This window comes from Erpetoichthys calabaricus, chromosome 11, assembly GCF_900747795.2.
Source record: "Erpetoichthys calabaricus chromosome 11, fErpCal1.3, whole genome shotgun sequence".
Classification (NCBI taxonomy): domain Eukaryota; kingdom Metazoa; phylum Chordata; class Cladistia; order Polypteriformes; family Polypteridae; genus Erpetoichthys; species Erpetoichthys calabaricus.
This window is the reverse complement of record NC_041404.2, coordinates 140161488-140181459: the sequence shown is the minus strand read 5'-3', so window position 1 is coordinate 140181459 and position 19972 is coordinate 140161488. Positions and strand designations below refer to the sequence as shown.

The 19972-nt window shown below is 43.7% G+C and overlaps 1 protein-coding gene across 1 annotated transcript in view; it reads right to left on the bottom strand.

Annotated features, from left to right (window-relative positions):
* Nucleotides 1–8587: 8587 nt before the first annotated feature.
* The window catches only part of shisa9a (shisa family member 9a), a 196867-nt gene continuing 185482 nt past the window's right edge, over nucleotides 8588–19972 (bottom strand). The window contains exon 4 of the mRNA XM_051933807.1: nucleotides 8588–14853. Coding sequence (XP_051789767.1) covers nucleotides 14477–14853 — 377 coding nt within the window. The 3' untranslated portion in view covers nucleotides 8588–14476. The remainder of the gene's footprint in view (nucleotides 14854–19972) is intronic.

Genomic DNA, 19972 nt, shown 5'->3' with positions numbered 1-19972 from the left:
GGTAGATGTGAAAGGCACTATATAATAGATAGGTAGAAAGATAGATGTGAAAGGTGCTATATAATAGATAGCAACTAGGGTCAAAGAGCACAATGTATCTCACACGCTCAACAGCACCCTCTGTCAGCAAGAAATGCAGTAATTGAGACGGAGGCCGAGAGAACAGCTGCAGAGGGGACTGAAGACCTCACAGAGTTGGAGAGGCGAGCACGAGACACAGAGGGGACAGCCACGTCATGGGTGTATATTCATTCATTTCCTCTAGTAACATAAATCGGTTTAAAGGCCTTGGCAGGGAGGAGCAAACTGGGCAGGAATCAACAGGGGGCAGACTGCCAGACCAGCAGGTTAATAGTAAGTTTAAAAAGACAAAGAAAAACACATTGGAAAACAGGGTGAATCTGCAGAGATAACTGAACAATTAATGTTTTGGAGGAGAAATCCATATAAAATACAGAAATTAAAATGAGTGTTTGGCTTTTGACTGCCTCGGCTGCCTGGTACCACCACATGCACTCGCTGCTTCACTCCCAAAGGTTTTCATTTTTAAGAAGAGCAGCCCAGTGGCACAGTGGTTAGTGAAAATTCCAAACAGGTGTGGGGATGTGAGTTCAAATATACTGGGCAGACCGCTTCCTGTTTAGAATGAGCCTGTTTAGCCAGTATGTGTCCTGTCCTGCACTGGAACAGATAGGAATGAATGAATAAATGTGTTTGTGTATGTGTGTGGTGTTAGAATTCCATCTTCAACAACCCTGCATTGAAAGAAACAAGGCCAGGAAAAATAAATGAATGCATGAATGTGGGTGTTTATCAACACAGCCTGCAACTCCCACAGCTTAGCTTTGGAATAAAAAGATTTAGAAAAAGAAGACACAAATGAATGAGGATGCAGTGTTGGAAAGATACATTTGAACTCCTACAGTCTTACACTGTAATAAAAAACGGGGTACTGAAGAGGAATTAACAGGATCAGCGAGTGAATGAAAACATGAATGTGGGAGGGCATGTCAGGACAGACGCCAGCTTCCACAATCCTGTACTGGAATTAACAGGTTGAGTTAAAAATGACTAAATTAGCGAATGAACAAATTGATTGATTAATTAACATGGATGTCTGCCAAGATAGCCTGCAACTCCAACAACTCAATACTGGAAAAAGCAGGCCGAGAAAAAATAACTAAAAGGGCCAATGACTGGATTAGTGAATGCATGAATGAATGTGGGAGTGCATGTCAGGACAGATTCCAACTTCCATTATCCTGTATTGGAATTAACAGGTTGAGTTAAAATGACTGACTGACTGACTGACTGACTGACTGAATGAATGAATTAGGCCTGTGTTGAAATTAACAGGTTGAGTTAATGTGACTGATTGACTGACTGAATGAATGAATGAATGAAGCCTGTATTGAAATTAACAGGTTGAGTTAAAAACTACCAAATAAAAAAATGAACAAATCGATTTATTGATTAATGTGGATGTCTACCGAGATAGACTACAGCTTCCACAACTAAATCTTGGAATCAACAGGTGCAGAAAAAAACTAAAAGTGTCAGTGAATGAATGAATGAATGTGGGAGTGTATATCACGAGAGACTCCATAATCATGTAGTAGACTAACAGATTGAGGTTAAATAACTGACTGACTGGCCGAATGAATGAATTGATTGATTGATTGATTGATGTGCATTTATGCCAGGATAGCCCACAGCTTCCAGAACTCTTCATTAAATTTAATAGGTTGAGTCAAATGAATGAATGAATTGATTCATGGATCAATGTGGAAGTATCACAAGATAGTCTACAGCTCCCACAAGATAATACTGGAATGAACAGGTACAGAAAAAGAATTAGAAAGGCCAGTGGATGGATAAATGAATGAATGTTTGGCAACACAGCCTGTAACTCCCATGCCTCAGCTTTAGAATAAAATATTTTAAAAATGAAGAATTAAATGAATTAGGTTACAGTAGGTGAAAAATACAGTTGAGCTGCTACAATCTTACACTAAAGGATATAGAAGAGGAACTTGGAGGGTCATTGAAAGAAAGAAAGAAAGAAAGAAAGAAAGAAAGAAAGAAAGAATGTGGGAGAGTATGTTAACAGTCCCGCATTGGAATTAACAGGTTAAGATCAAATGACTGACTGACTGACTGGCTGAATGAATGAATGAATGTGCCAAGGAAGCCTTCATCTCCCACAACTGAATAACGGAATACAAATTGTGGTCCCAGGTAGTTCCCCGTCTCCACAGTCCTGAACTGGAATAAACAACAACAACAACAACATTTATTTCTAGAGCACATTTTCATACAAAAAGTAGCTCAAAGTACTTTACACAATGAAGAAAAGAAAAATAAAAGACAAAATACAAAATTAAAATAAGACAACTTTAGTTAACATAGAACGGAGTAAGGTCCGATGGCCAGGGTGGACAGAAAAAACAAAAAAAACTCCAGACGGCTGGAGAAAAAAATAAAATCTGTAGCTATACCTGTACCTATAAACAGGTACAGGTAAACTGAACGAACGAATGAATGAATGAATGAATGAATATTCCCTTTAACCCACGCTTGTCTCACTGGTACGTTTTCCATCGCATCTGCGGCCCCACCTGAATTCTCTTTAATAAAATTTCATTTTTCTTTGATTGCGTTTTTCTTGCTGAGCCTCAGTGGGTCCCTTCCTCGTGTGCCGTCACTGCACTCCGGCAGCTGCTCGCCGATTTCTGTTTATTTTCCCAACGGGGGGGTCTTGACAACTGGAAGAGGAGCTTAGCGCGCAGGGCGGAAGGCGCGTACATGTGCGGCACACGCGGGACATTTTAGAAGTTGGCTTAACGCAGGCGAGCGCCACCACTGGCATGCCGAAGGTCCGAGGGGACGCGCTCATGCTAGGCGGGGGCTCCTCGGCAAGTGGCCTCATGAGCGCACATTCACCGAATGGCTAATCCTCTCCGACAAATGAATCCTTCCTGCCATGGAGAGTTCGGCGAGCGAGCCGCCATTCCCAGTGGGGTCCGAATGAGGGCTGCGGCTGCCCACATTGATCACTGGCGTGGCGGCAGAGTTGTCCAGGTGCTGTGACCCACTGGTCCCATGGGCCATACATGTGCCCGCTGCTGATTGATCTGAGATGGTCATGGTGGGCATCTCCTGTACGTCAATGTGAAAACTGAGCACCCCAAAGGCTGCGTGAGAGCAGCTCCTTCGCAACACTCGTGACACACCCGTGGTGGCCAGAAGAGGGAAGCAGGTAAGCATAACGTCCTGAAGAGGGGGAGCTCGTAATTAAAATGACAAGGAGGAGGGTGGGTTGAAAGAAGAAATGTCCTCACCGGTCAGTTAACCTGCTTGTTCTACACGCTCACCCACACTGCACATTAAAGTCAGTGAAGAAGCAATAACAAAAAGAAATGCTGTCTGGGGTTAGTGGGCATGCTCAGCTGGTGGTGGTCTCGCGCCAGACCCCTTTCAACAAGCGGATCTGCAAAGTTCCTCTTGACTTCAGTTGTGCACACAAGCAGACCCCTTCACTTGACTTGACATCTGGAAACCTTGAGTCCTGCACTCCTCTTCTCTGGCCATCTATCTCTTATGGATGCTTCATGACTCATCTGGGGGCTTAAGAAGTGACACTGGAGGACAGCGCCTGGCATCTCTGCAGTGCATATAGCGCTGGGTTGCTGGAAGTGGCTATTTTCCTACAATCAGATGGTTAGATGTGGCAAAGGATAGCAGACGCAATCTATTATCATCGATCTCCCCGTGGGGCGAATCTGCCCATTCAAGTATCTGGGGGACACTGATCCAAGAGAAGAAAGTGGGCATCCACTACCGAAGTCCAGACAACAAACGGCGTTTGCCTCTCTCAAGTGATGTGGAAGCCCAAGATCTCCCTCAAGGATAAAGTCCGCCTCTTCCGAACTCCAATCTTGCCGATTCACCCCTATGGATCCTAAAAGTGGACCCCAGTGACGTGCGGTGAGGTTCATGGCTGGTGACTCCGTCAGATTTACAAATATATTTATGAACCCTAAAGAGTAGCTTATTGACTATTCAGATGGCAGCCTGCACCTTGACTACTGGCTATGTTTCATATCTCATCAGCATTCTTTACACACACATCGGTAAGGCGCATATGTGGCTAAGAAAGAACGTTACGTTTATAGCGGCGAGAGAGCGGAGAGCGCGGAGAGAGCGCATTTGCTCCTCACCCTCCATGTGCTCTAAATTTGCCGTTGCAATTCCACAATTCATACTCATTCGATACAAATGAAAGTATTGAGTGATATACATATAAGCGGATTTTAATTTCATCCATCCATTTTCCAACCCGCTGAATCCAAACACAGGGTCACGGGGGTCTGCTGGAGCCAATCCCAGCCAACACAGGGCACAAGGCAGGAACCAATCCCAGGCAGGGTGCCAACCCACCGCAGTACACACACAAACACACCCACACACCAAGCACACACTAGGGCCAATTTAGAATCGCCAATCCACCTAACCTGCATGTCTTTGGACTGTGGGAGGAAACCGGAGCGCCCGGAGGAAACCCTCGCAGACACGGGGAGAACATGCAAACTCCACGCAGGGAGGGCCCGGGAAGAGAACCCAGGTCCCCAGGTATCCCAAGCTACCCACTGCGCCACCGTGCCGCCCATTTTAATTTCACCTTAATTAAAATATTTATTATTAGTTTTTTATTCTGACGCTTTAAGCAATTTTAGTACAGACCGTTCAACAAAAAGATAACAAGAAAAACAAAACAATATTTTATTTAAGGACAAAATTTAGTTTTTAAATGTTGGATTTTTTTTTCTTAGTCTAATCTTACTTTTATTTTTAAATTTGTAAAAAGTCCATGTGCCTATGCTTCTTCACGAAAATCTCCGTCACTTTCTTCTAAAACTCCCTCCTTATTTTCCTTTAGTTTTAAAATTTTTATCCTCTATTTTGGCAGTCAGTCGGAACAAAAAATCAAAATAAACGGCCCGCTGCGGTGTACTTGACTTTCTGATATCGCTAACTTATCGGCGCCTCTGCGTAGAAGAACAACAACGAGCACCTGTTGGGCTCACATGCGCCCCCTTCAGGGCGGTACGGTACTATCTCACCTTGTGCCTTCTCACTGCGGTTTTATGTCCGATCAGTAAGACTAAATATGTCACCCACATTCATTAAAGATATTAGCCAGACTGTGGAAAGTCAGGGTGTATAATAAACGTGTCTGCAATCCTTATATTGGCGACATACTGAGAGACAGCGACAGGCACGCGCCAATGTATCCACCGCTTGTGTGCGGGAGAGCACAGTCCGAGGTGAGGTGAGGCTTCCTGCTACCGCACCTCTTGTTTCTCCCGTGTATTTGAACAGGAAATGCGCAAATTCAGCGATTTTGACTAAAAAAATTATCAAATTTATTGGAATCATGCAGAAAACACATTTATAGCACAGACCAGTGGACAAATGTATTTTTTATGTTATCATTATTAGTTTTTTTTTACTTTTCAGGATGACAGGTGAGGCCCTGCCTACTCAGATCCTGCAGGCTTCTCCTTCCGTAACCGTCTTCGAAGTGAAATCATACGGAAAAGCGGCAACCACCAAGCAACAGATGCAGAGAAGATACAACTGAAAAGGCTGAGACTGCTCGGCCACGTCTGCCGAATGAACCCCTGCCGGATAAAATAAAATACAAGCGACTCTGGCGGAACCGCTCTGAGGATTGGAAGGTTCAAAGAGCGGCGCCTACACAGAAAGTGGTGCAAACAAACTGAGGAGGATCTGAGAAACCAGCAAAACCAGCGAGTTAGCCTCGACGATGCCAAAGCTTAGCCATAGCCACGGACCGAATAGCATGGGAAGGCGTTATTCGGATAATTCGAAATCCAGCGATACCTACAGAAGTGTATGGGCTCCGGAGGACACTCCGTCCTATCACCGGCTAAGGATCAGAGAGAGAGAGAGAGAGAGAGAGAGAGAGAGAATGAGAGAGAGAGAGAGAGAGAGCGAGAGAGAGAGTGAGAAAGAGAGAGAGAGAGAGAGAGCATATAGCGCCATGGCAGCTACCAGCAAGTTAACCCTTAACTCCTGATTCATTGACACCTAAGTTTACTTTCACTACGAATGTATTGACACCTAAACTTTACGCTTTACGTTGTGACACTTAATTTGACTTTCTCTACTGATTTATTGATGCCTATAAGTTTACACTTAATGCTGATTTATTCAAACTTAAGTTATACTCTAGTCATTTATAGGCATATGATTTTCTGCTTACTCCCGATTTATTGACGCCTGACTTTACACTTACTCCTGATTTATTCACATATACATTTACTCTTCATTTATTGACGCCAGAGTTTCCTTTTCCTACTAACACCTCGTTCCCCAAGTTTACACCTGCAGCTGGCACAGTGGGCAGTGCTGTGCCCCGTCCTAAAGATGTTTGTTTCATGCAGATGCCTACACGGATGCACACAGGACGCCCATGGCGACCTCAGCCAAAGCGAATTCCTTTAACGTTTAAGGAGTTGAGTTTCCATGTGGAGTTTTCTCAGCACGTACAGTATACGTGCAGATCCAGTGCCCTGATATTCCTCCCGGTCATAGCGGCCATCTTGGCAACACCCCACGGACTCTCAGCTGCCTGTTCTTGGCCTGGCCAGTAAGCAGAGTTACCGTGGACTTGATTTTGCCAGCCATAATGGACCAGCCTAGGTGCCCACGCCCATTTTTCCTTGAAGTGTGTTCTACTGTTTTGCTAGCAGCAGCATCTTCAGTCTTATCGGGTGCCTGTTGTTTAGGACAGATTGGCCCTGTAGGGGGCGCTCTGAACTTCCTATTATCAGCCCCCCTATACATTCATCTTCTACCACGTCTCTTGAAGTGGCAATGGCTAAATTCAGTTGATTTCATCAATTAGTTTCTTTACGATCTCTTGTAGGTTTGTGTAAAACAAAGGCTGATTGTTAATTCCTGATGCCTTTCCTAAGCAGTGCGTTTGGGCACCAGCTAGCTGGTTAACAGATGTTATCAGTCTGTGTGCTACACCTCCAGCGGGGGGGGGGGGGGGGGGGGGGGGGGGGGGGGCACACAAGGGACAATCTCATCTGAAGTCTTCAGGCATCTTCTGTCCATCATGGGTTGCAAAGTAGAAGTTGCATAACTCCAGCTCATCCACCTGCTGTCAAGGTGCCAACACAGATGGCATCTTTGTGGTTTTATCCGTTCAGGTCTCATCACTCAGTGCCCACCTGAGTAACTAGCTGACCACGTGAGGCTGTGTCAGGGAGGGGTTGTGGAGCGACCTCTAATGGTGGAACTTCAGATACTGCAGGGTCTTTTTTTTTGCGAGTGTGACCAGATGGCAAACAAGACACTGAGAAGCAGATTGGTGGCAGAGTTGTGTGCCGTTTCATAATGACTTGGGCACATGCCCTCATTGTGAAAAGGTGCCAAGTTACTGGGCCATCAGGAATGACACATGGCTGGGTGGGTAGAAGAGCAGGAGGGCCGGCATGTCGCTCCCAAAAACACGACTTTAAGGAGAATTAATGGCTGGCATTCCACTTAAGTGTGTGCAGCCTACACTAATGCCAGGGGAGCACTGCAGCCTGGCGTCTCGCTCATCCTGCCTGTAATTCTCACTAAGGAGACCATTAACTGGAGGGAAGACATCAGGCCTGAGTTATCACGAGCAGAGCGAGCGCAAAGTGTTCCTCGGGGACGGCATCTCCATTACCGCTAGTTGAGCGCCAGGCTTCCTTTTGTATGCTAAATAATGGCGAGCCTGTGTCGACGGGGCATTAATTGGGCAGCGGGCACTTCAAACTCTGCCTCGCCATTCACGGGCTGAATTCCAGATAAAAGATGTCAGTTTGAAGTGCAATGGGGCCAGTTGAGGGGCTTTGTCCCCCCCTTCCACCTCTTTGGGACATCTATCTATCTATCTATCTATCTATCTATCTATCTATCTATCTATCTATCTATCTATCTATCTATCTATCTATCTATCTATCTATCATATAGCTCCTTTCATCTATCTATCTATCTATCTATCTATCTATCTATCTATCTATCTATCTATCTATCTATCTATCTATCTATCTATCTATCTATCTATATAGCTCCTTTCATCTATCTATCTATCTATCTATCTATCTATCTATCTATCTATCTATCTATCTATCTATCTATCTATCTATCTATCTATCTATTAAATAGTGCCTTTCATCTATCTATCTATCTATCTATCTATCTATCTATCTATCTATCTATCTATCTATCTATCTATCTATCTATCTATCTATCTATCTATCTATCTATCTATCTATCTATTAAATAGTGCCTTTCATCTATCTATCTATCTATCTATCTATCTATCTATCTATCTATCTATCTATCTATCTATCTATCTATCTATCTATCTATCTATCTATACAGTGCCTTTCACATCTATCCATCTATCCGAGTTCCTTTGTAATCTTAATTATTTTACAGCATCCTCCACACCTATCTGTCCGTCTCCCCGTGTTTATCATGGACCAAGTCAGGAATGAGGAGTCCACACGCAGGATGAAGTTCAGAATTCAGTTTTATTGCCACGTAAGAAATTGACCTCAGTACAGTGAATATTTACTGTTATTTTACAAATCAGCATTCTAAGAAAAAAGGAAATGAAATTAAAAACAAACAACAGAAGAGAACGGCTGAACAGAAGTTTTCGTTTGTTTCTCCTTGTTTTTGTACTCACAGTAAAGCAGATGACGCGGTTGAATGAACAGCAGTTCACTTTTATCAAACAGTCACGATGGACGTCTGCTGATCCCACAGACGTGAAGGAAGCTCAGCAGAACTCGAGAGCTTTGCCTTTTGTTGACCTTCTGCCTTTAGTTTTGGAGCCCAGTGACTGGACGCAGTGTGTTTTCGTCATCCATGAACCAAACTGTCCACCACGCCCAAACAGGCCCAGACTGGCATCGTCAACATCAGCCCAGATCAGGGGGCACACTGTAGCACGGTGCCAGCCTAGCCTTGACCTCGGGTCTCCCCTGTCCCATCTCTCCCAGTTGTCTTGTCACCCTTGGCTGTTATTCCACCAAGCTGAAGGTCCCATGGCAGTTCAGAGCACTCATCACGGCGGGGCGGGTTTCACCGATTCCATTTTCTTGGAGACTGTGCCCAACGCTGATTGCACTTCTTGTCCAATCATCTAAAAAACTGAGGGACTGTCTGGACAAGAAATTGTTTTTTTTGCATTGGATTTGATTGCAATAAAAAAGATCTCAGGACCTCAGGCTTGGGGCCACATGTGACAGTGGACCACACCCTTTCCTGGCCAGAACTCACTCACTAGTGACAAACTGTGGCTGGTGACCAACTTGAATGTGTGCCGATGGCCACCACACTGACAGGCAAAGAGGCCTGTTGAGAGTGACGGATTGTTCCTTGACAGTTGCATTGGGATTGTCTAGAAGTTTCACCAAAGAGATGTCATTTTAATGAATCTCAAAGCCCAGCAGACGGATAAACCAAAGCCAAGAGCAGGAGGACAGGAGGACATGGACCTCATCTCCAACATGGGCACTCATTTATCCCCAATGTCTATGCTAGCATCCTTCCCTCTTCACATTCCCAAGTTTTTTATGTTTTGAAGAGCATCTTGAGATGGTGTGCTCCATGGTGGGCACTTTATAAAATGACAATTGATTAACTGATTAATTGGATTCAGCACAGCTAACCATTTAAAGAAGATAAGAAGATCTGAGACGCAGCGCCTCCTTGAGCCCAGAACTGGAACTGCCATGGCATGGAAACCAGTGGCAAGCAGTGTGTTTTTTCGGCCCCCCATTCCTTGTCATATCTCACACTGCGTTGATGAGACTGCAAGGGTCCCGTTCCTCATTTACACTCTCAAAGGGGTGATATTAAGATGTCCATCATCACTCTATGTGGACAGGAATGTAGCAGATGTCCACCCCATTCTGAAGCTCAAGCTATCCTCCGGTTTACCCTTCCTCATCCTCACCACAATATTCTTCATCACCCTTCTTGGTTTTCCTCTTTCCTCACCCCACTCCCAAAATCTGGTCTGCAGTGCAATGCCTGATCCTCGACCCTGCGCCCCATTCTTGTCCCAGAGTCCTCCCAGAGCCACCACTTTCCATTTCCATTCTTCACTCCAAACCCACTGTTCCTCATCCATAAGTTCAACTTTCCTTCTCCCCAACTTATTCTCCATCTTCTGCACCCCAATTTCCATGACCCCTTCAAATTAATCCCCACCACCAAAATCTTCTTCCCCTTCCCATTCCACACCCTCGACCTTACATTCCTACACTCTTCTTACTCCATTCATCTTTTCCATGACCCATCCTTTTTCATTTCTGCCCCACAATTCCTTACTTCTCACCTCCCTCACTTACTCCATCCTGGCTGACAATTCATTATTATACATTTCTGTCCAATCATTCCTCATCCCTAACCCACACTTCTTCACTTGGGACCTCACAATTCATCCTTTGTCCTGCTCTATCATTCCTAAATACCTCTTAGTATTCCTTTTCATGGACTCCATCATTCCTCATCCCACTTTTCACCATCACTTATCCTTACAAACATTGGTTTTCATTCCCACCCTTCTCATCCTTTATGGATATCTGATCATTCTTTTTCCCCGCCTCATCATTTCCCATCTCTGACATTATCTATTTGTATTTCCCTCTATTATTCCCTATTCCTATTCTTCTCATCCTTAATTTGCATCTGATCATTCCTTATTCCTGCCTCCATCATTCCTCATTCTTGACTGACATCTAATAATTCCCATCCTCTTCATTCTTAATTAAAGTCTGGCATCTGATCCTCATTCCCACCCATCATTCCTCATTCCTGATTGACATTTGATTTTTCCATAATTCTGTCCCACCAGTCCTGATTGACATCTACTCATTTTTCATTCCCACCCTATTATTCCTAATTACTGAATGACATCTGATCATTTTTATACCCATCCTCCTCATTTCTGATTAACATCTGACCATTCCTATTTCCTGCTCCATTATGCCTTATTATTTATTGACATCTGATCATTCCTCATTCCCATCCCATTATTCCTCAATCCTGATCGACATCTGATTTTTCCTTTTTCCTATCCTATCATTCCTCATTGACATCTACTCATTTTTCATTCACAATCCATCATTCCTCTCTCCTGAATGACATCTGATCATTCTTTATACCCATCCTCTTCATTTCTGTTTAACATCTGATCATTCCTAATTCCCGCTCCATAATTCTTCATTATCGAAGGATATCTGATCATTTCTCATTCCTGCCCCATCATTCCTCAGTCTTGATTGACATCTGCTCATTCTGCATTCCAGAATCCCACCCCATTATTCCTCATTCCTGATTGACATCTGATCGTTCCTATTTCCCACTCCATTATTTCTCATTATCGATGGATCTCTGATCATTCCTTATTCCTACCCTTTTGTTCCTCATTCCTGATTGACATCTGATTATTCTTTATTTCCATCCTCCTCATTTCTGATTAACATCTGATCATTCCTAAGTCCCGCTCCATTATTCTTCATTATCGATGGATATCTGATCCTACATCATTTTTCCTCATTCCCGATTGACATCTGATCATTCCTATTTCCCGCTCCATTATTCCTAATTTTCAATGGACTTCTGATCATTCCTCATTCCTGATGGATATCTGATCATTCCTCATTCCTGTCCTCCTCATATTTGACTGACATCTGGTCATCCTTTTTCCCACCCCTCCTTTCTCATTCCTGCTCTCTTCCCAGATTTCCCATTGTCACGGCCTCATTCTGCCCTGACACACCTGACTTGAATCAGAGGAGTGTTGGTTTGCTTCCCGATGGCCGCGTTGATTCCAATGGATGCACAACTTTTTATTTTTTTTGTATTTCCTTCTCATAGGACAGAATGCCGGTGTTGCTCCGTTAATTTTATTTTTTTTGCACTTTTCTCGACAGTGTTGTCAGACGTCTAAAAGAAAACGAACAAAGCAGGTATCCAAACGTCAAAACAGTAAAACCCGCCGGCGAGTGTCTCAGAGGTGCGAGTTTGAAATGCAAGAAAGGAGCTCAGAAGAGGCAAAGAGCCGAGACGTGGGAGCCCTGAATAAAACAAGCAGTGCCCAACTGGCTGCTGGCGGTACTGACGAGTCGGTTTGTGTCCAGAGGTAGAGCTGGTGACCTCCTGGAACAGGACAGTGCCCGCTCGCCCATCAATACATCACATTTATAGCGCCTCTCTAAACTGTAATGGTGCTGCCGTCGTGTCCCTATGCATAGATCTTCAGCACAGCTGGAACCGGGGAGTGCAAGTCACTTAAGAGTGGTGACTCCCCGTGTGCCACCGGCCAGAAACCGCTTAGAGCCTCGCCCCCCCCCCCCCTTGCCTTTCACTTCCTGATGCACAGAGGCTGAACACGTACAGACCCCAGGACTTCCAGGTTCACAGTCAGCCTCTCCTTCCAGTGCCGAGACAGGCACAGACACCTCAGATTCCAGTCCTGGATGCCCTCTGGGGAAGATGGTTGGCTCAGGTGGTCTACTTTGGGATTCAAGAGTTACATGTTATGGGAATTCACTTTACCTAAAAGCGTTGCCAGTCATCTTTAAATTTATATGCTGGCTGTAAAAAAATTTTACCTAAACTTGCATTGAACCGTAAGGATAAAAATTTGCCAACAATGGCAAAAAAAGACAAAAAAAAATCGAATTCGCTCAAACCCATAGACCCTGCGAAAGACACGGTGATAATAACAATGTCCAGCTGAGCCTTCGGTCTGACCTCCACTAATGAGGTCCTTTACAAAGGCGGACCCTCAAATTTACGATACTCAGTGCCAGCCTTGGTGCCCTGTGTGAGTCAAATTTGACTGGTCGTCATTTGGGGACTTTTGTGGAGTTGTGACGCCTGATTGGCCAGTGGTCCTCTTATGAAGTGTCTTCTACATTTCAAGCGGAAAAAGGGCAGCCAGTTGATGCAGCCATCGTCTTGAAGATCCGTTATGGGGGTTGCCACCCAATTAGATTCGCCATTGGTTATTTGGTGGGGCAGAAAACTCAAGTGACGGCACCACCTGGTGACAAATCCTAGTGACACGTTGTGCTTTAAAAACTGGGGTCACGAGGTGCTGTACACTCATTTTGCAGAGTGCAAACCCTGCCAAGACTTTTAATTTTTTATTTTCATTATGGTTTGCCACCATATTTCATTTTTTCAGGATTTTTTCCTTCACATAATTTTTTTTTCCCATGTAGAATAGTTTTGAAGTCCAGGGAATCCATTTCTAATGAGCTTGTTTTATTCACGTAAATTTTTGGAATTTTTTCTTTCCCTTGGACACTACTGCCATTTTTTTTCAGGATTTTCGCTGATGGATGCTATGGAGTTGCGCCACCCACTGGTCACAAAAGCGTCCATCCCATAATACCACCCCCCACCCCCACAATAATTCTCACTCAATGATGTCCCAAGTGGTTTATTAATGAACCTGCTGTGATAAAAAGGAGCTTCCTTGGATTTCGTTTTTCCGTCGATATGTCAAACGGATGATAAGAAGAAGAAGAAGAACAAATAGAAGGGGATTTTTTACAATTAAACACATCCACCGTACCGTCGGAAAGCCAAGCGTGACATTGAAAAACGAAAAAAAAAAACAAAACAAAAACAAAACAAAAAAAACATTTTCAAATAATCACTACGAGATTGGAGTTCTGGAGCGGACTTGAGAAATACGAGAAAGGCACAACCTCACGCGTTGGAATGAGACTCGATAAATAAACACAGGAGACAAGAGGGAATTCACCCAGGAGACCTTCCTTCTTCTACGGATTGGGAATTACAGGAACCTCGTGGAATTTTCAGAGGAAAGCTGCCTGTGGGTTTTCCTTTCCGGACGGCGCAACTCAATCTGCGTGCGTGCGTACAACTTTCACTTTGTACAGAGTCGGTGCCCACCAGCCACCTGCAGAAAAAGATGGCCGCCGTTGTGCAGACAAGTGACACTTGGGTACGTCAGCCCGTCTCCCACTTTGCTGTGGTCCTTTAGGCTCCACTCTGACAAACTGACACCAGTATTGCTATAGTTGGGTTCCTCCATCGACCCCTAACACACACACTCCTCGCTTTATTGGTAGTTCGTGTTGGTTTTTTGTCACGTCTCTGTCCCCTCGCCGCACACTTGTCACGTGCGCCCCAAGGCGCTTGCATGCTGCAGATCTTTGTAGTTCAGTTGTTCAGTTTTGCTTTGTATTTTTCCAGGCGTCCCGACTCGCTATCACAGCACAGTAAGTGGGGCTGGAGTTACAAGTGGCCATCCCGACAATCAGGACCACCCCCACCACCCCCCTCCCCCGTCCCAGGACCGGGTCGCGGGTCCCACTCTTTCTGTACAGCTGAAGGGGGCTGGGGGGATCTAGACGGTCACTTCTGTTTTGCTGTTGGTCACAAAGTACGGCTGAGGGGGCAGGTAGTGCTGGCCTCGGGTACCCTGAAGCTCATTCATCTGCTCCACCGTGCAGGGCTTCTTGGGGACGTAGGCTGACCGGCGGCCGGTGGGCTCGCTCTGGTCCCAGCCCTTCAGCGTGTTGGAGTTGAAGGCCAGTGGGTGCGTGTGCATCTTGTTGGCTTTGGATTTGTGGCCGTTCTGCTTGCCGCCCGTCAGATCCGGGCTGTAGTGGACGCTCTCCTCCGGCTCCATGTGCACCGGGTGGAGTGGCAGGCTGCCTTTGGCCGCCAGCTCGGCCAGGTGTCGCCGCTTGGAGTAGAAATCGTCGACGACCTTTTCTGACGCTGGGCACAAAAAAAGAAAAGAAAAGAAAGAGAAAAATACAGAGGTTAGAAACAGCAGCCCATAATATGCTATAAATTTAACAGCGTTGAAAGTGTCCACGTGTTCTCTATCTTATTTGAGACTAGCAAAATACCCGCGCTTCGCAGCGGAGAAGTAGTGTGTTAAAGAGGTTATGAAAAAGTAAAGGAAACATTTTAAAAATAACGTAACATGATTGTCAATGTAATTGTGTTGTCATTGTTATGAGTGTTGCTGTCATATATATATACATATACACATATACACACACATATACACACATAGATGCACTTACAATAACATAGAAATCAATATAAACAACATTAACATCATTATCATATGAGAATATGAAGTAATATATAAGAAGCACATTTCATATAAATATAAATTATTAAACAGTAAAATCTTCTTCTATAATTTGCTACTGTGGCTTTTCGTTGGTCTGTCCAGGATTTTAAATCACCTGTAGCTTGCAAACCGTTTCACCTATTGACTTGAAATCTGGTACACATATAATACGTCACGTCTGCTATCCGCTTTATGGGTGATGAATGTATTACTCTTTTTATGTTTATTTTATTTTAGAATCAACTCCTATCTGCACACACCAGGGCGGCCGTGGGCAGATGCGTATGGTGTATTCACTCCATGTTATCGTGCATTGCGCGGTCACTGGTATTTTGATAAAAGAATTTGAACAATATATAAGAAGCGTATAAATTATTAAACAGTAAAACATTAACATTTAAGAAGTAAAGTTACATTGAGTACTACTGCAGTGCCTTCGGGTATACCTCATTTTTTCTTTGCCCATTACATGCTTAAATGTATACATTTTTTGGTGTACCTACCCGAGAACACGCGACATATAACCGAGCGTGGGAGAAGCATGGATTTTAAACACGCGTTGAGTTCATCTGCTGGTCTCCCTCGTGGAATAACTGGTAATGTTTGACTAAAATGTACAGCGAGTAAAACGACATTACCTCCTTTTTTTTTTTTACGATCTCTGAGATCTTGCTTTTTTCGGTTCAAGGCTTTATAAGCTCTTTTATGTTGTATGGTGTACTTATCCCAAACCATCATCTTTGAATGTTGCAAGACTTTCGCCTTGTATGTAGATCGGGGTAATTACATTCATTGCATTCCTAGTCTGAATCACAATCTGATTGTATGGGTGGTTACCTGGCACTGTAGGGTTGCCACCCGTCCTTTAAAATACGGAATCGTGCCGTGTTTGAGAATGAAATTGCGCGTCCCGTTTTGAATCAATACTGGACAGGATTTATCCCGTATTTTTTTTATCATTTTTTTTTTAAAGCAGCGTGTCATGCAAATCATCCCACACGCATTTTATGAAGATGCCTCCTTTCCTATTTGTGATTGGGTAATACTTGATGTCATCGTTAGTTTGATTGGTGTTTTTAACTGTCCAGTGAGGAGGGCGTGTCTTTTAAGTAGAGTCTGCAAAGTGTTGGCACTGAGATGTGGCGTCAGTGCCATAGTTGAAGCCCCTAACGTTGCGGTCAGCAAGTCGGCTAACATCCGCCATGTGCCGTCTTTCAGTTGCGAGAAGCAGATCATAGAATGGTTGAAACTGTTGCCCCTAACGTTGCGCCATGGCGTGTGCTTCGTTTATACCTCGTGTCTTCTCATTAAACTTTTATCTCGCGAATATGTTATTGCAATCCGCAGCGGGAGCCTTTCTATAAACTTAATTTAAACTTACGTTTTACACCGTGCTTTGTTTCCCTTATGAACATGCTTGTATGCTTAACTCGCTCCGTTCTCAATTGTTTAATAAATTTTTTGCTCTTCGCTGTTTGCGGCTGTTCCTCCATTTCCCCCTACTTCGTTCTTTTATCTCACGAATATGTTATTGCAATCCTTAACGGGAGCGTTTCAATAAACTGATTGAAAATAGTTTTGCATTTACCTTTTTAGTAAAAGGCGAGCTTTTAAGCCTGAGAAATCACCCCGTAAATGCACACGTTTAATTGGACATGTGTTAATATGTATGGTTACACAGTATTAAAAGACAGTGAACAACGTCAGTTACCTTTCTTCCCGCGTTTGATAAAAGGTGAGCTTTTAAGCCTCAGAAATCACCCCGTAAATGCACACGTTTAATTGCACATGTGTTAATATGTATGCTTACACAGTATTAAAAGACAGTCAAAAATTAACGTCATTTACCTTCGTTCCCGCGTGTGACTCGTGCTGTAAATGTCTTCCTTGTTTTTAGTTCACGTGATTACGTAGGAGGCGTGATGACGCGATACGTGACTCCGCCTCCTCCATTACAGTGTATGGACAAAAAATATGTTCCAGTTATGACCATTACGCTTTGAATTTCGAAATGAAACCTGCCTAACTTTTGTAAGTAAGCTGTAAGGAATGAGCCTGCCAAATTTCAGCCTTCCACCTACACGGGAAGTTGGAGAATTAGTGATGAGTCAGTCAGTCAGTCAGTCAGTCAGTGAGTGAGTCAGTCAGTGAGGGCTTTGCCTTTTATTATTATAGATAATCCTAATATTAGAAATAAAAAATAACAGTGAGGGGGCACTGCAGAGCAGTGGTGAGGGCTGCGCCTTCGCGCTTCATCACGGTGCCACCTAGTGGTGATATGCTGCATTCCTCACTCTACTCCGTGCTAGTGTTTGGTTTGGCGACTGGCTGCTGACTCGTGTTGTGCCTTCAACTTTGGGTTACCATCCCGCCCTTTGTGTTTTGATTCTTAAAATATAGAAGAACAGCAAAAAGGAGGGAGCCGCAAAAACGGAGCCAGAAAGCGGAGCAGACCGCATGCCCAGATAAGGCCCACTGCCAGGCGGCCTGACCACTGTGGAAAATGGTCGGCTGTCAAGGCCTCAAAATGGAGAATCGGCTATAAAGTTCAAAAATCACAAGAGAGCCTCAACATGTCTCACCAGAGGGAGAGTCCTGGAAACTCCGGCTGCCAGAGTCCCAAAAGAACTTTGAAAAAGAGGACATCCATTTACAGAAAAAGGAAAATACAAGGAGAGGCTCAAAAGAGCAAAAGGTGTTGCAGTGTCGGAAAAAACACAACACAGTAACCAGAAAGCCAGTAATCAAAATTGGAGAAAATACAAAATGACCACCAAACCTGACCGGGGGCACCTTAAAATAAACCACATGGACTCAGCGCCCAGCCAGCCTCCCTCGATGGGCTGAGAGTGCCTAGCAGTGATGGACAGAATAGAAATATATTTAAACGTAACAAAACCAATAACACATCTAATAATGTTATTTATTTATTTATTGAGATTCTGTAAAAATCCAAATTTCCCCCTAAAAATAAAATCCTATCTGACTTCCACCAATATAGCGCTTTTCACATCTATCTATCTATCTATCTATCTATCTATCTATCTATCTATCTATCTATCTATCTATCTATCTATCTATCTATCTATCTATCATATAGTGCCTTTCACATATCTATCTATCTATCTATCATATAGTGCCTTTCGCATATCTATCTATCTATCTATCTATCTATCTATCTATCTATCTATCTATCTATCTATCTATCTATCTATCTATCTATCTATCATATAGTGCCTTTCACATATCTATCTATCTATCTATCTATCTATCTATCTATCTATCTATCTATCTATCTATCTATCTATCTATCTATCTATCTATCTATCTATCTATCTATCTATCTATCTATCTATGTATCTAATTGGACAGAACAATATTAACATGACATAACAAATGAACAGCATGGAGAGATAAATGAAAGCGGCAGAGTAAACAGAAGCTGGAGAGGACGGATTGTCGGCTGCCTGACTGATTTCGAGCCCCCTGCAGGTTTGACCCTTTCTCGTTCACATCAGTCCTGAACCTCATTGCATCCCACCACAAGCTCCAAGAACGCCATACCGATCACCTCACGTGACTTGACTTCCAGGGCCGCAGCCCCTTTTAGTGACAGCCAACGTGTCGTGCCAATGAACGTACATTGCTAGAAGAACAAGATGGTGTGATAAAGCAACAAGTTCAAAAACAAAAGGAAAATGAAATTTAATTCTGTGTGATAAAAAAAAATTAACAAGTAAAAAAATGAACCCCTAAAAAAAACTGCAAAGAACTTCCTTTCTTAACAGTTCATTTTTTTTAGTTAATTTGCAAGCATTTCTTTTATTCTGTTGTCACTTTGTCATTAAGGGGCACTGAGTGTTGCTTGATGTGGGAGAAAAACAAACTGAAGTGATTTCATCAGAAGGCTGCAAAAGAACAAAACGAGATGACGTTTCGGGTCTGCAGACTTCCAAACACTCAGCTTTGTTAGTTTTATGTTTCACATTTGTGAAGTCACACAGAAAGTGAATTTAAGGGGCAATTATGCAAAACTGCATGTGAGGCGACGCTCCTAAGTCACCAATCACTCTGCCGACCCTCTGCTGCTGACGGCAGATGCCACCCAGCTGGTTTGGGGCCATCATAGACACCCCTGGGCAAAGTAGTGCACTGGCCCCCCTATTTTGATAGTTAAACAGAAACATACATAGGCATCAGAAACATTGTGGGATCCCTATTCTTATGGGCCCCCCTAGCCAGTGCCCATTATGCCCATAGCACTTGAACAGCACCACATACTAAAACTGAGGGCTTGCAAAGATGTAGTGAGTCTTGAAATCGAAGAGAAGTACAATTACAGTATTGGGGGGTGGGAGGGCTGGTGGGTATTCAGTTACTATTACAGAAGCCCACAACCTTAAAAAAATGGACATCCTCTGACAGAAAACAAAAAAATAAAACAAAAGATGCTGCACGCGGGCACCCTGAGACGGATTATAAATGTCATCTTTTTTTAGTTTTCCTGCCATGTGCAAGATGATAGCCCCTCATTAGCATTTTATTGATTCAAGCCCTGTAAATAGCTGAGAGAAATGGGAAATTAATTCACAAATTCACTTTCTCCGATCCTCTCAGGAGGAATGTCACAAATCAATTTAGGAAAACGATACGGGACGGCACAGCCGGGAGACAACCTGACGAAAACAGACACGAGCCTGAAATCCTAATCACAGGACCCCGCAGGAAATGTCACCAGGCAGCGGGGCTTGT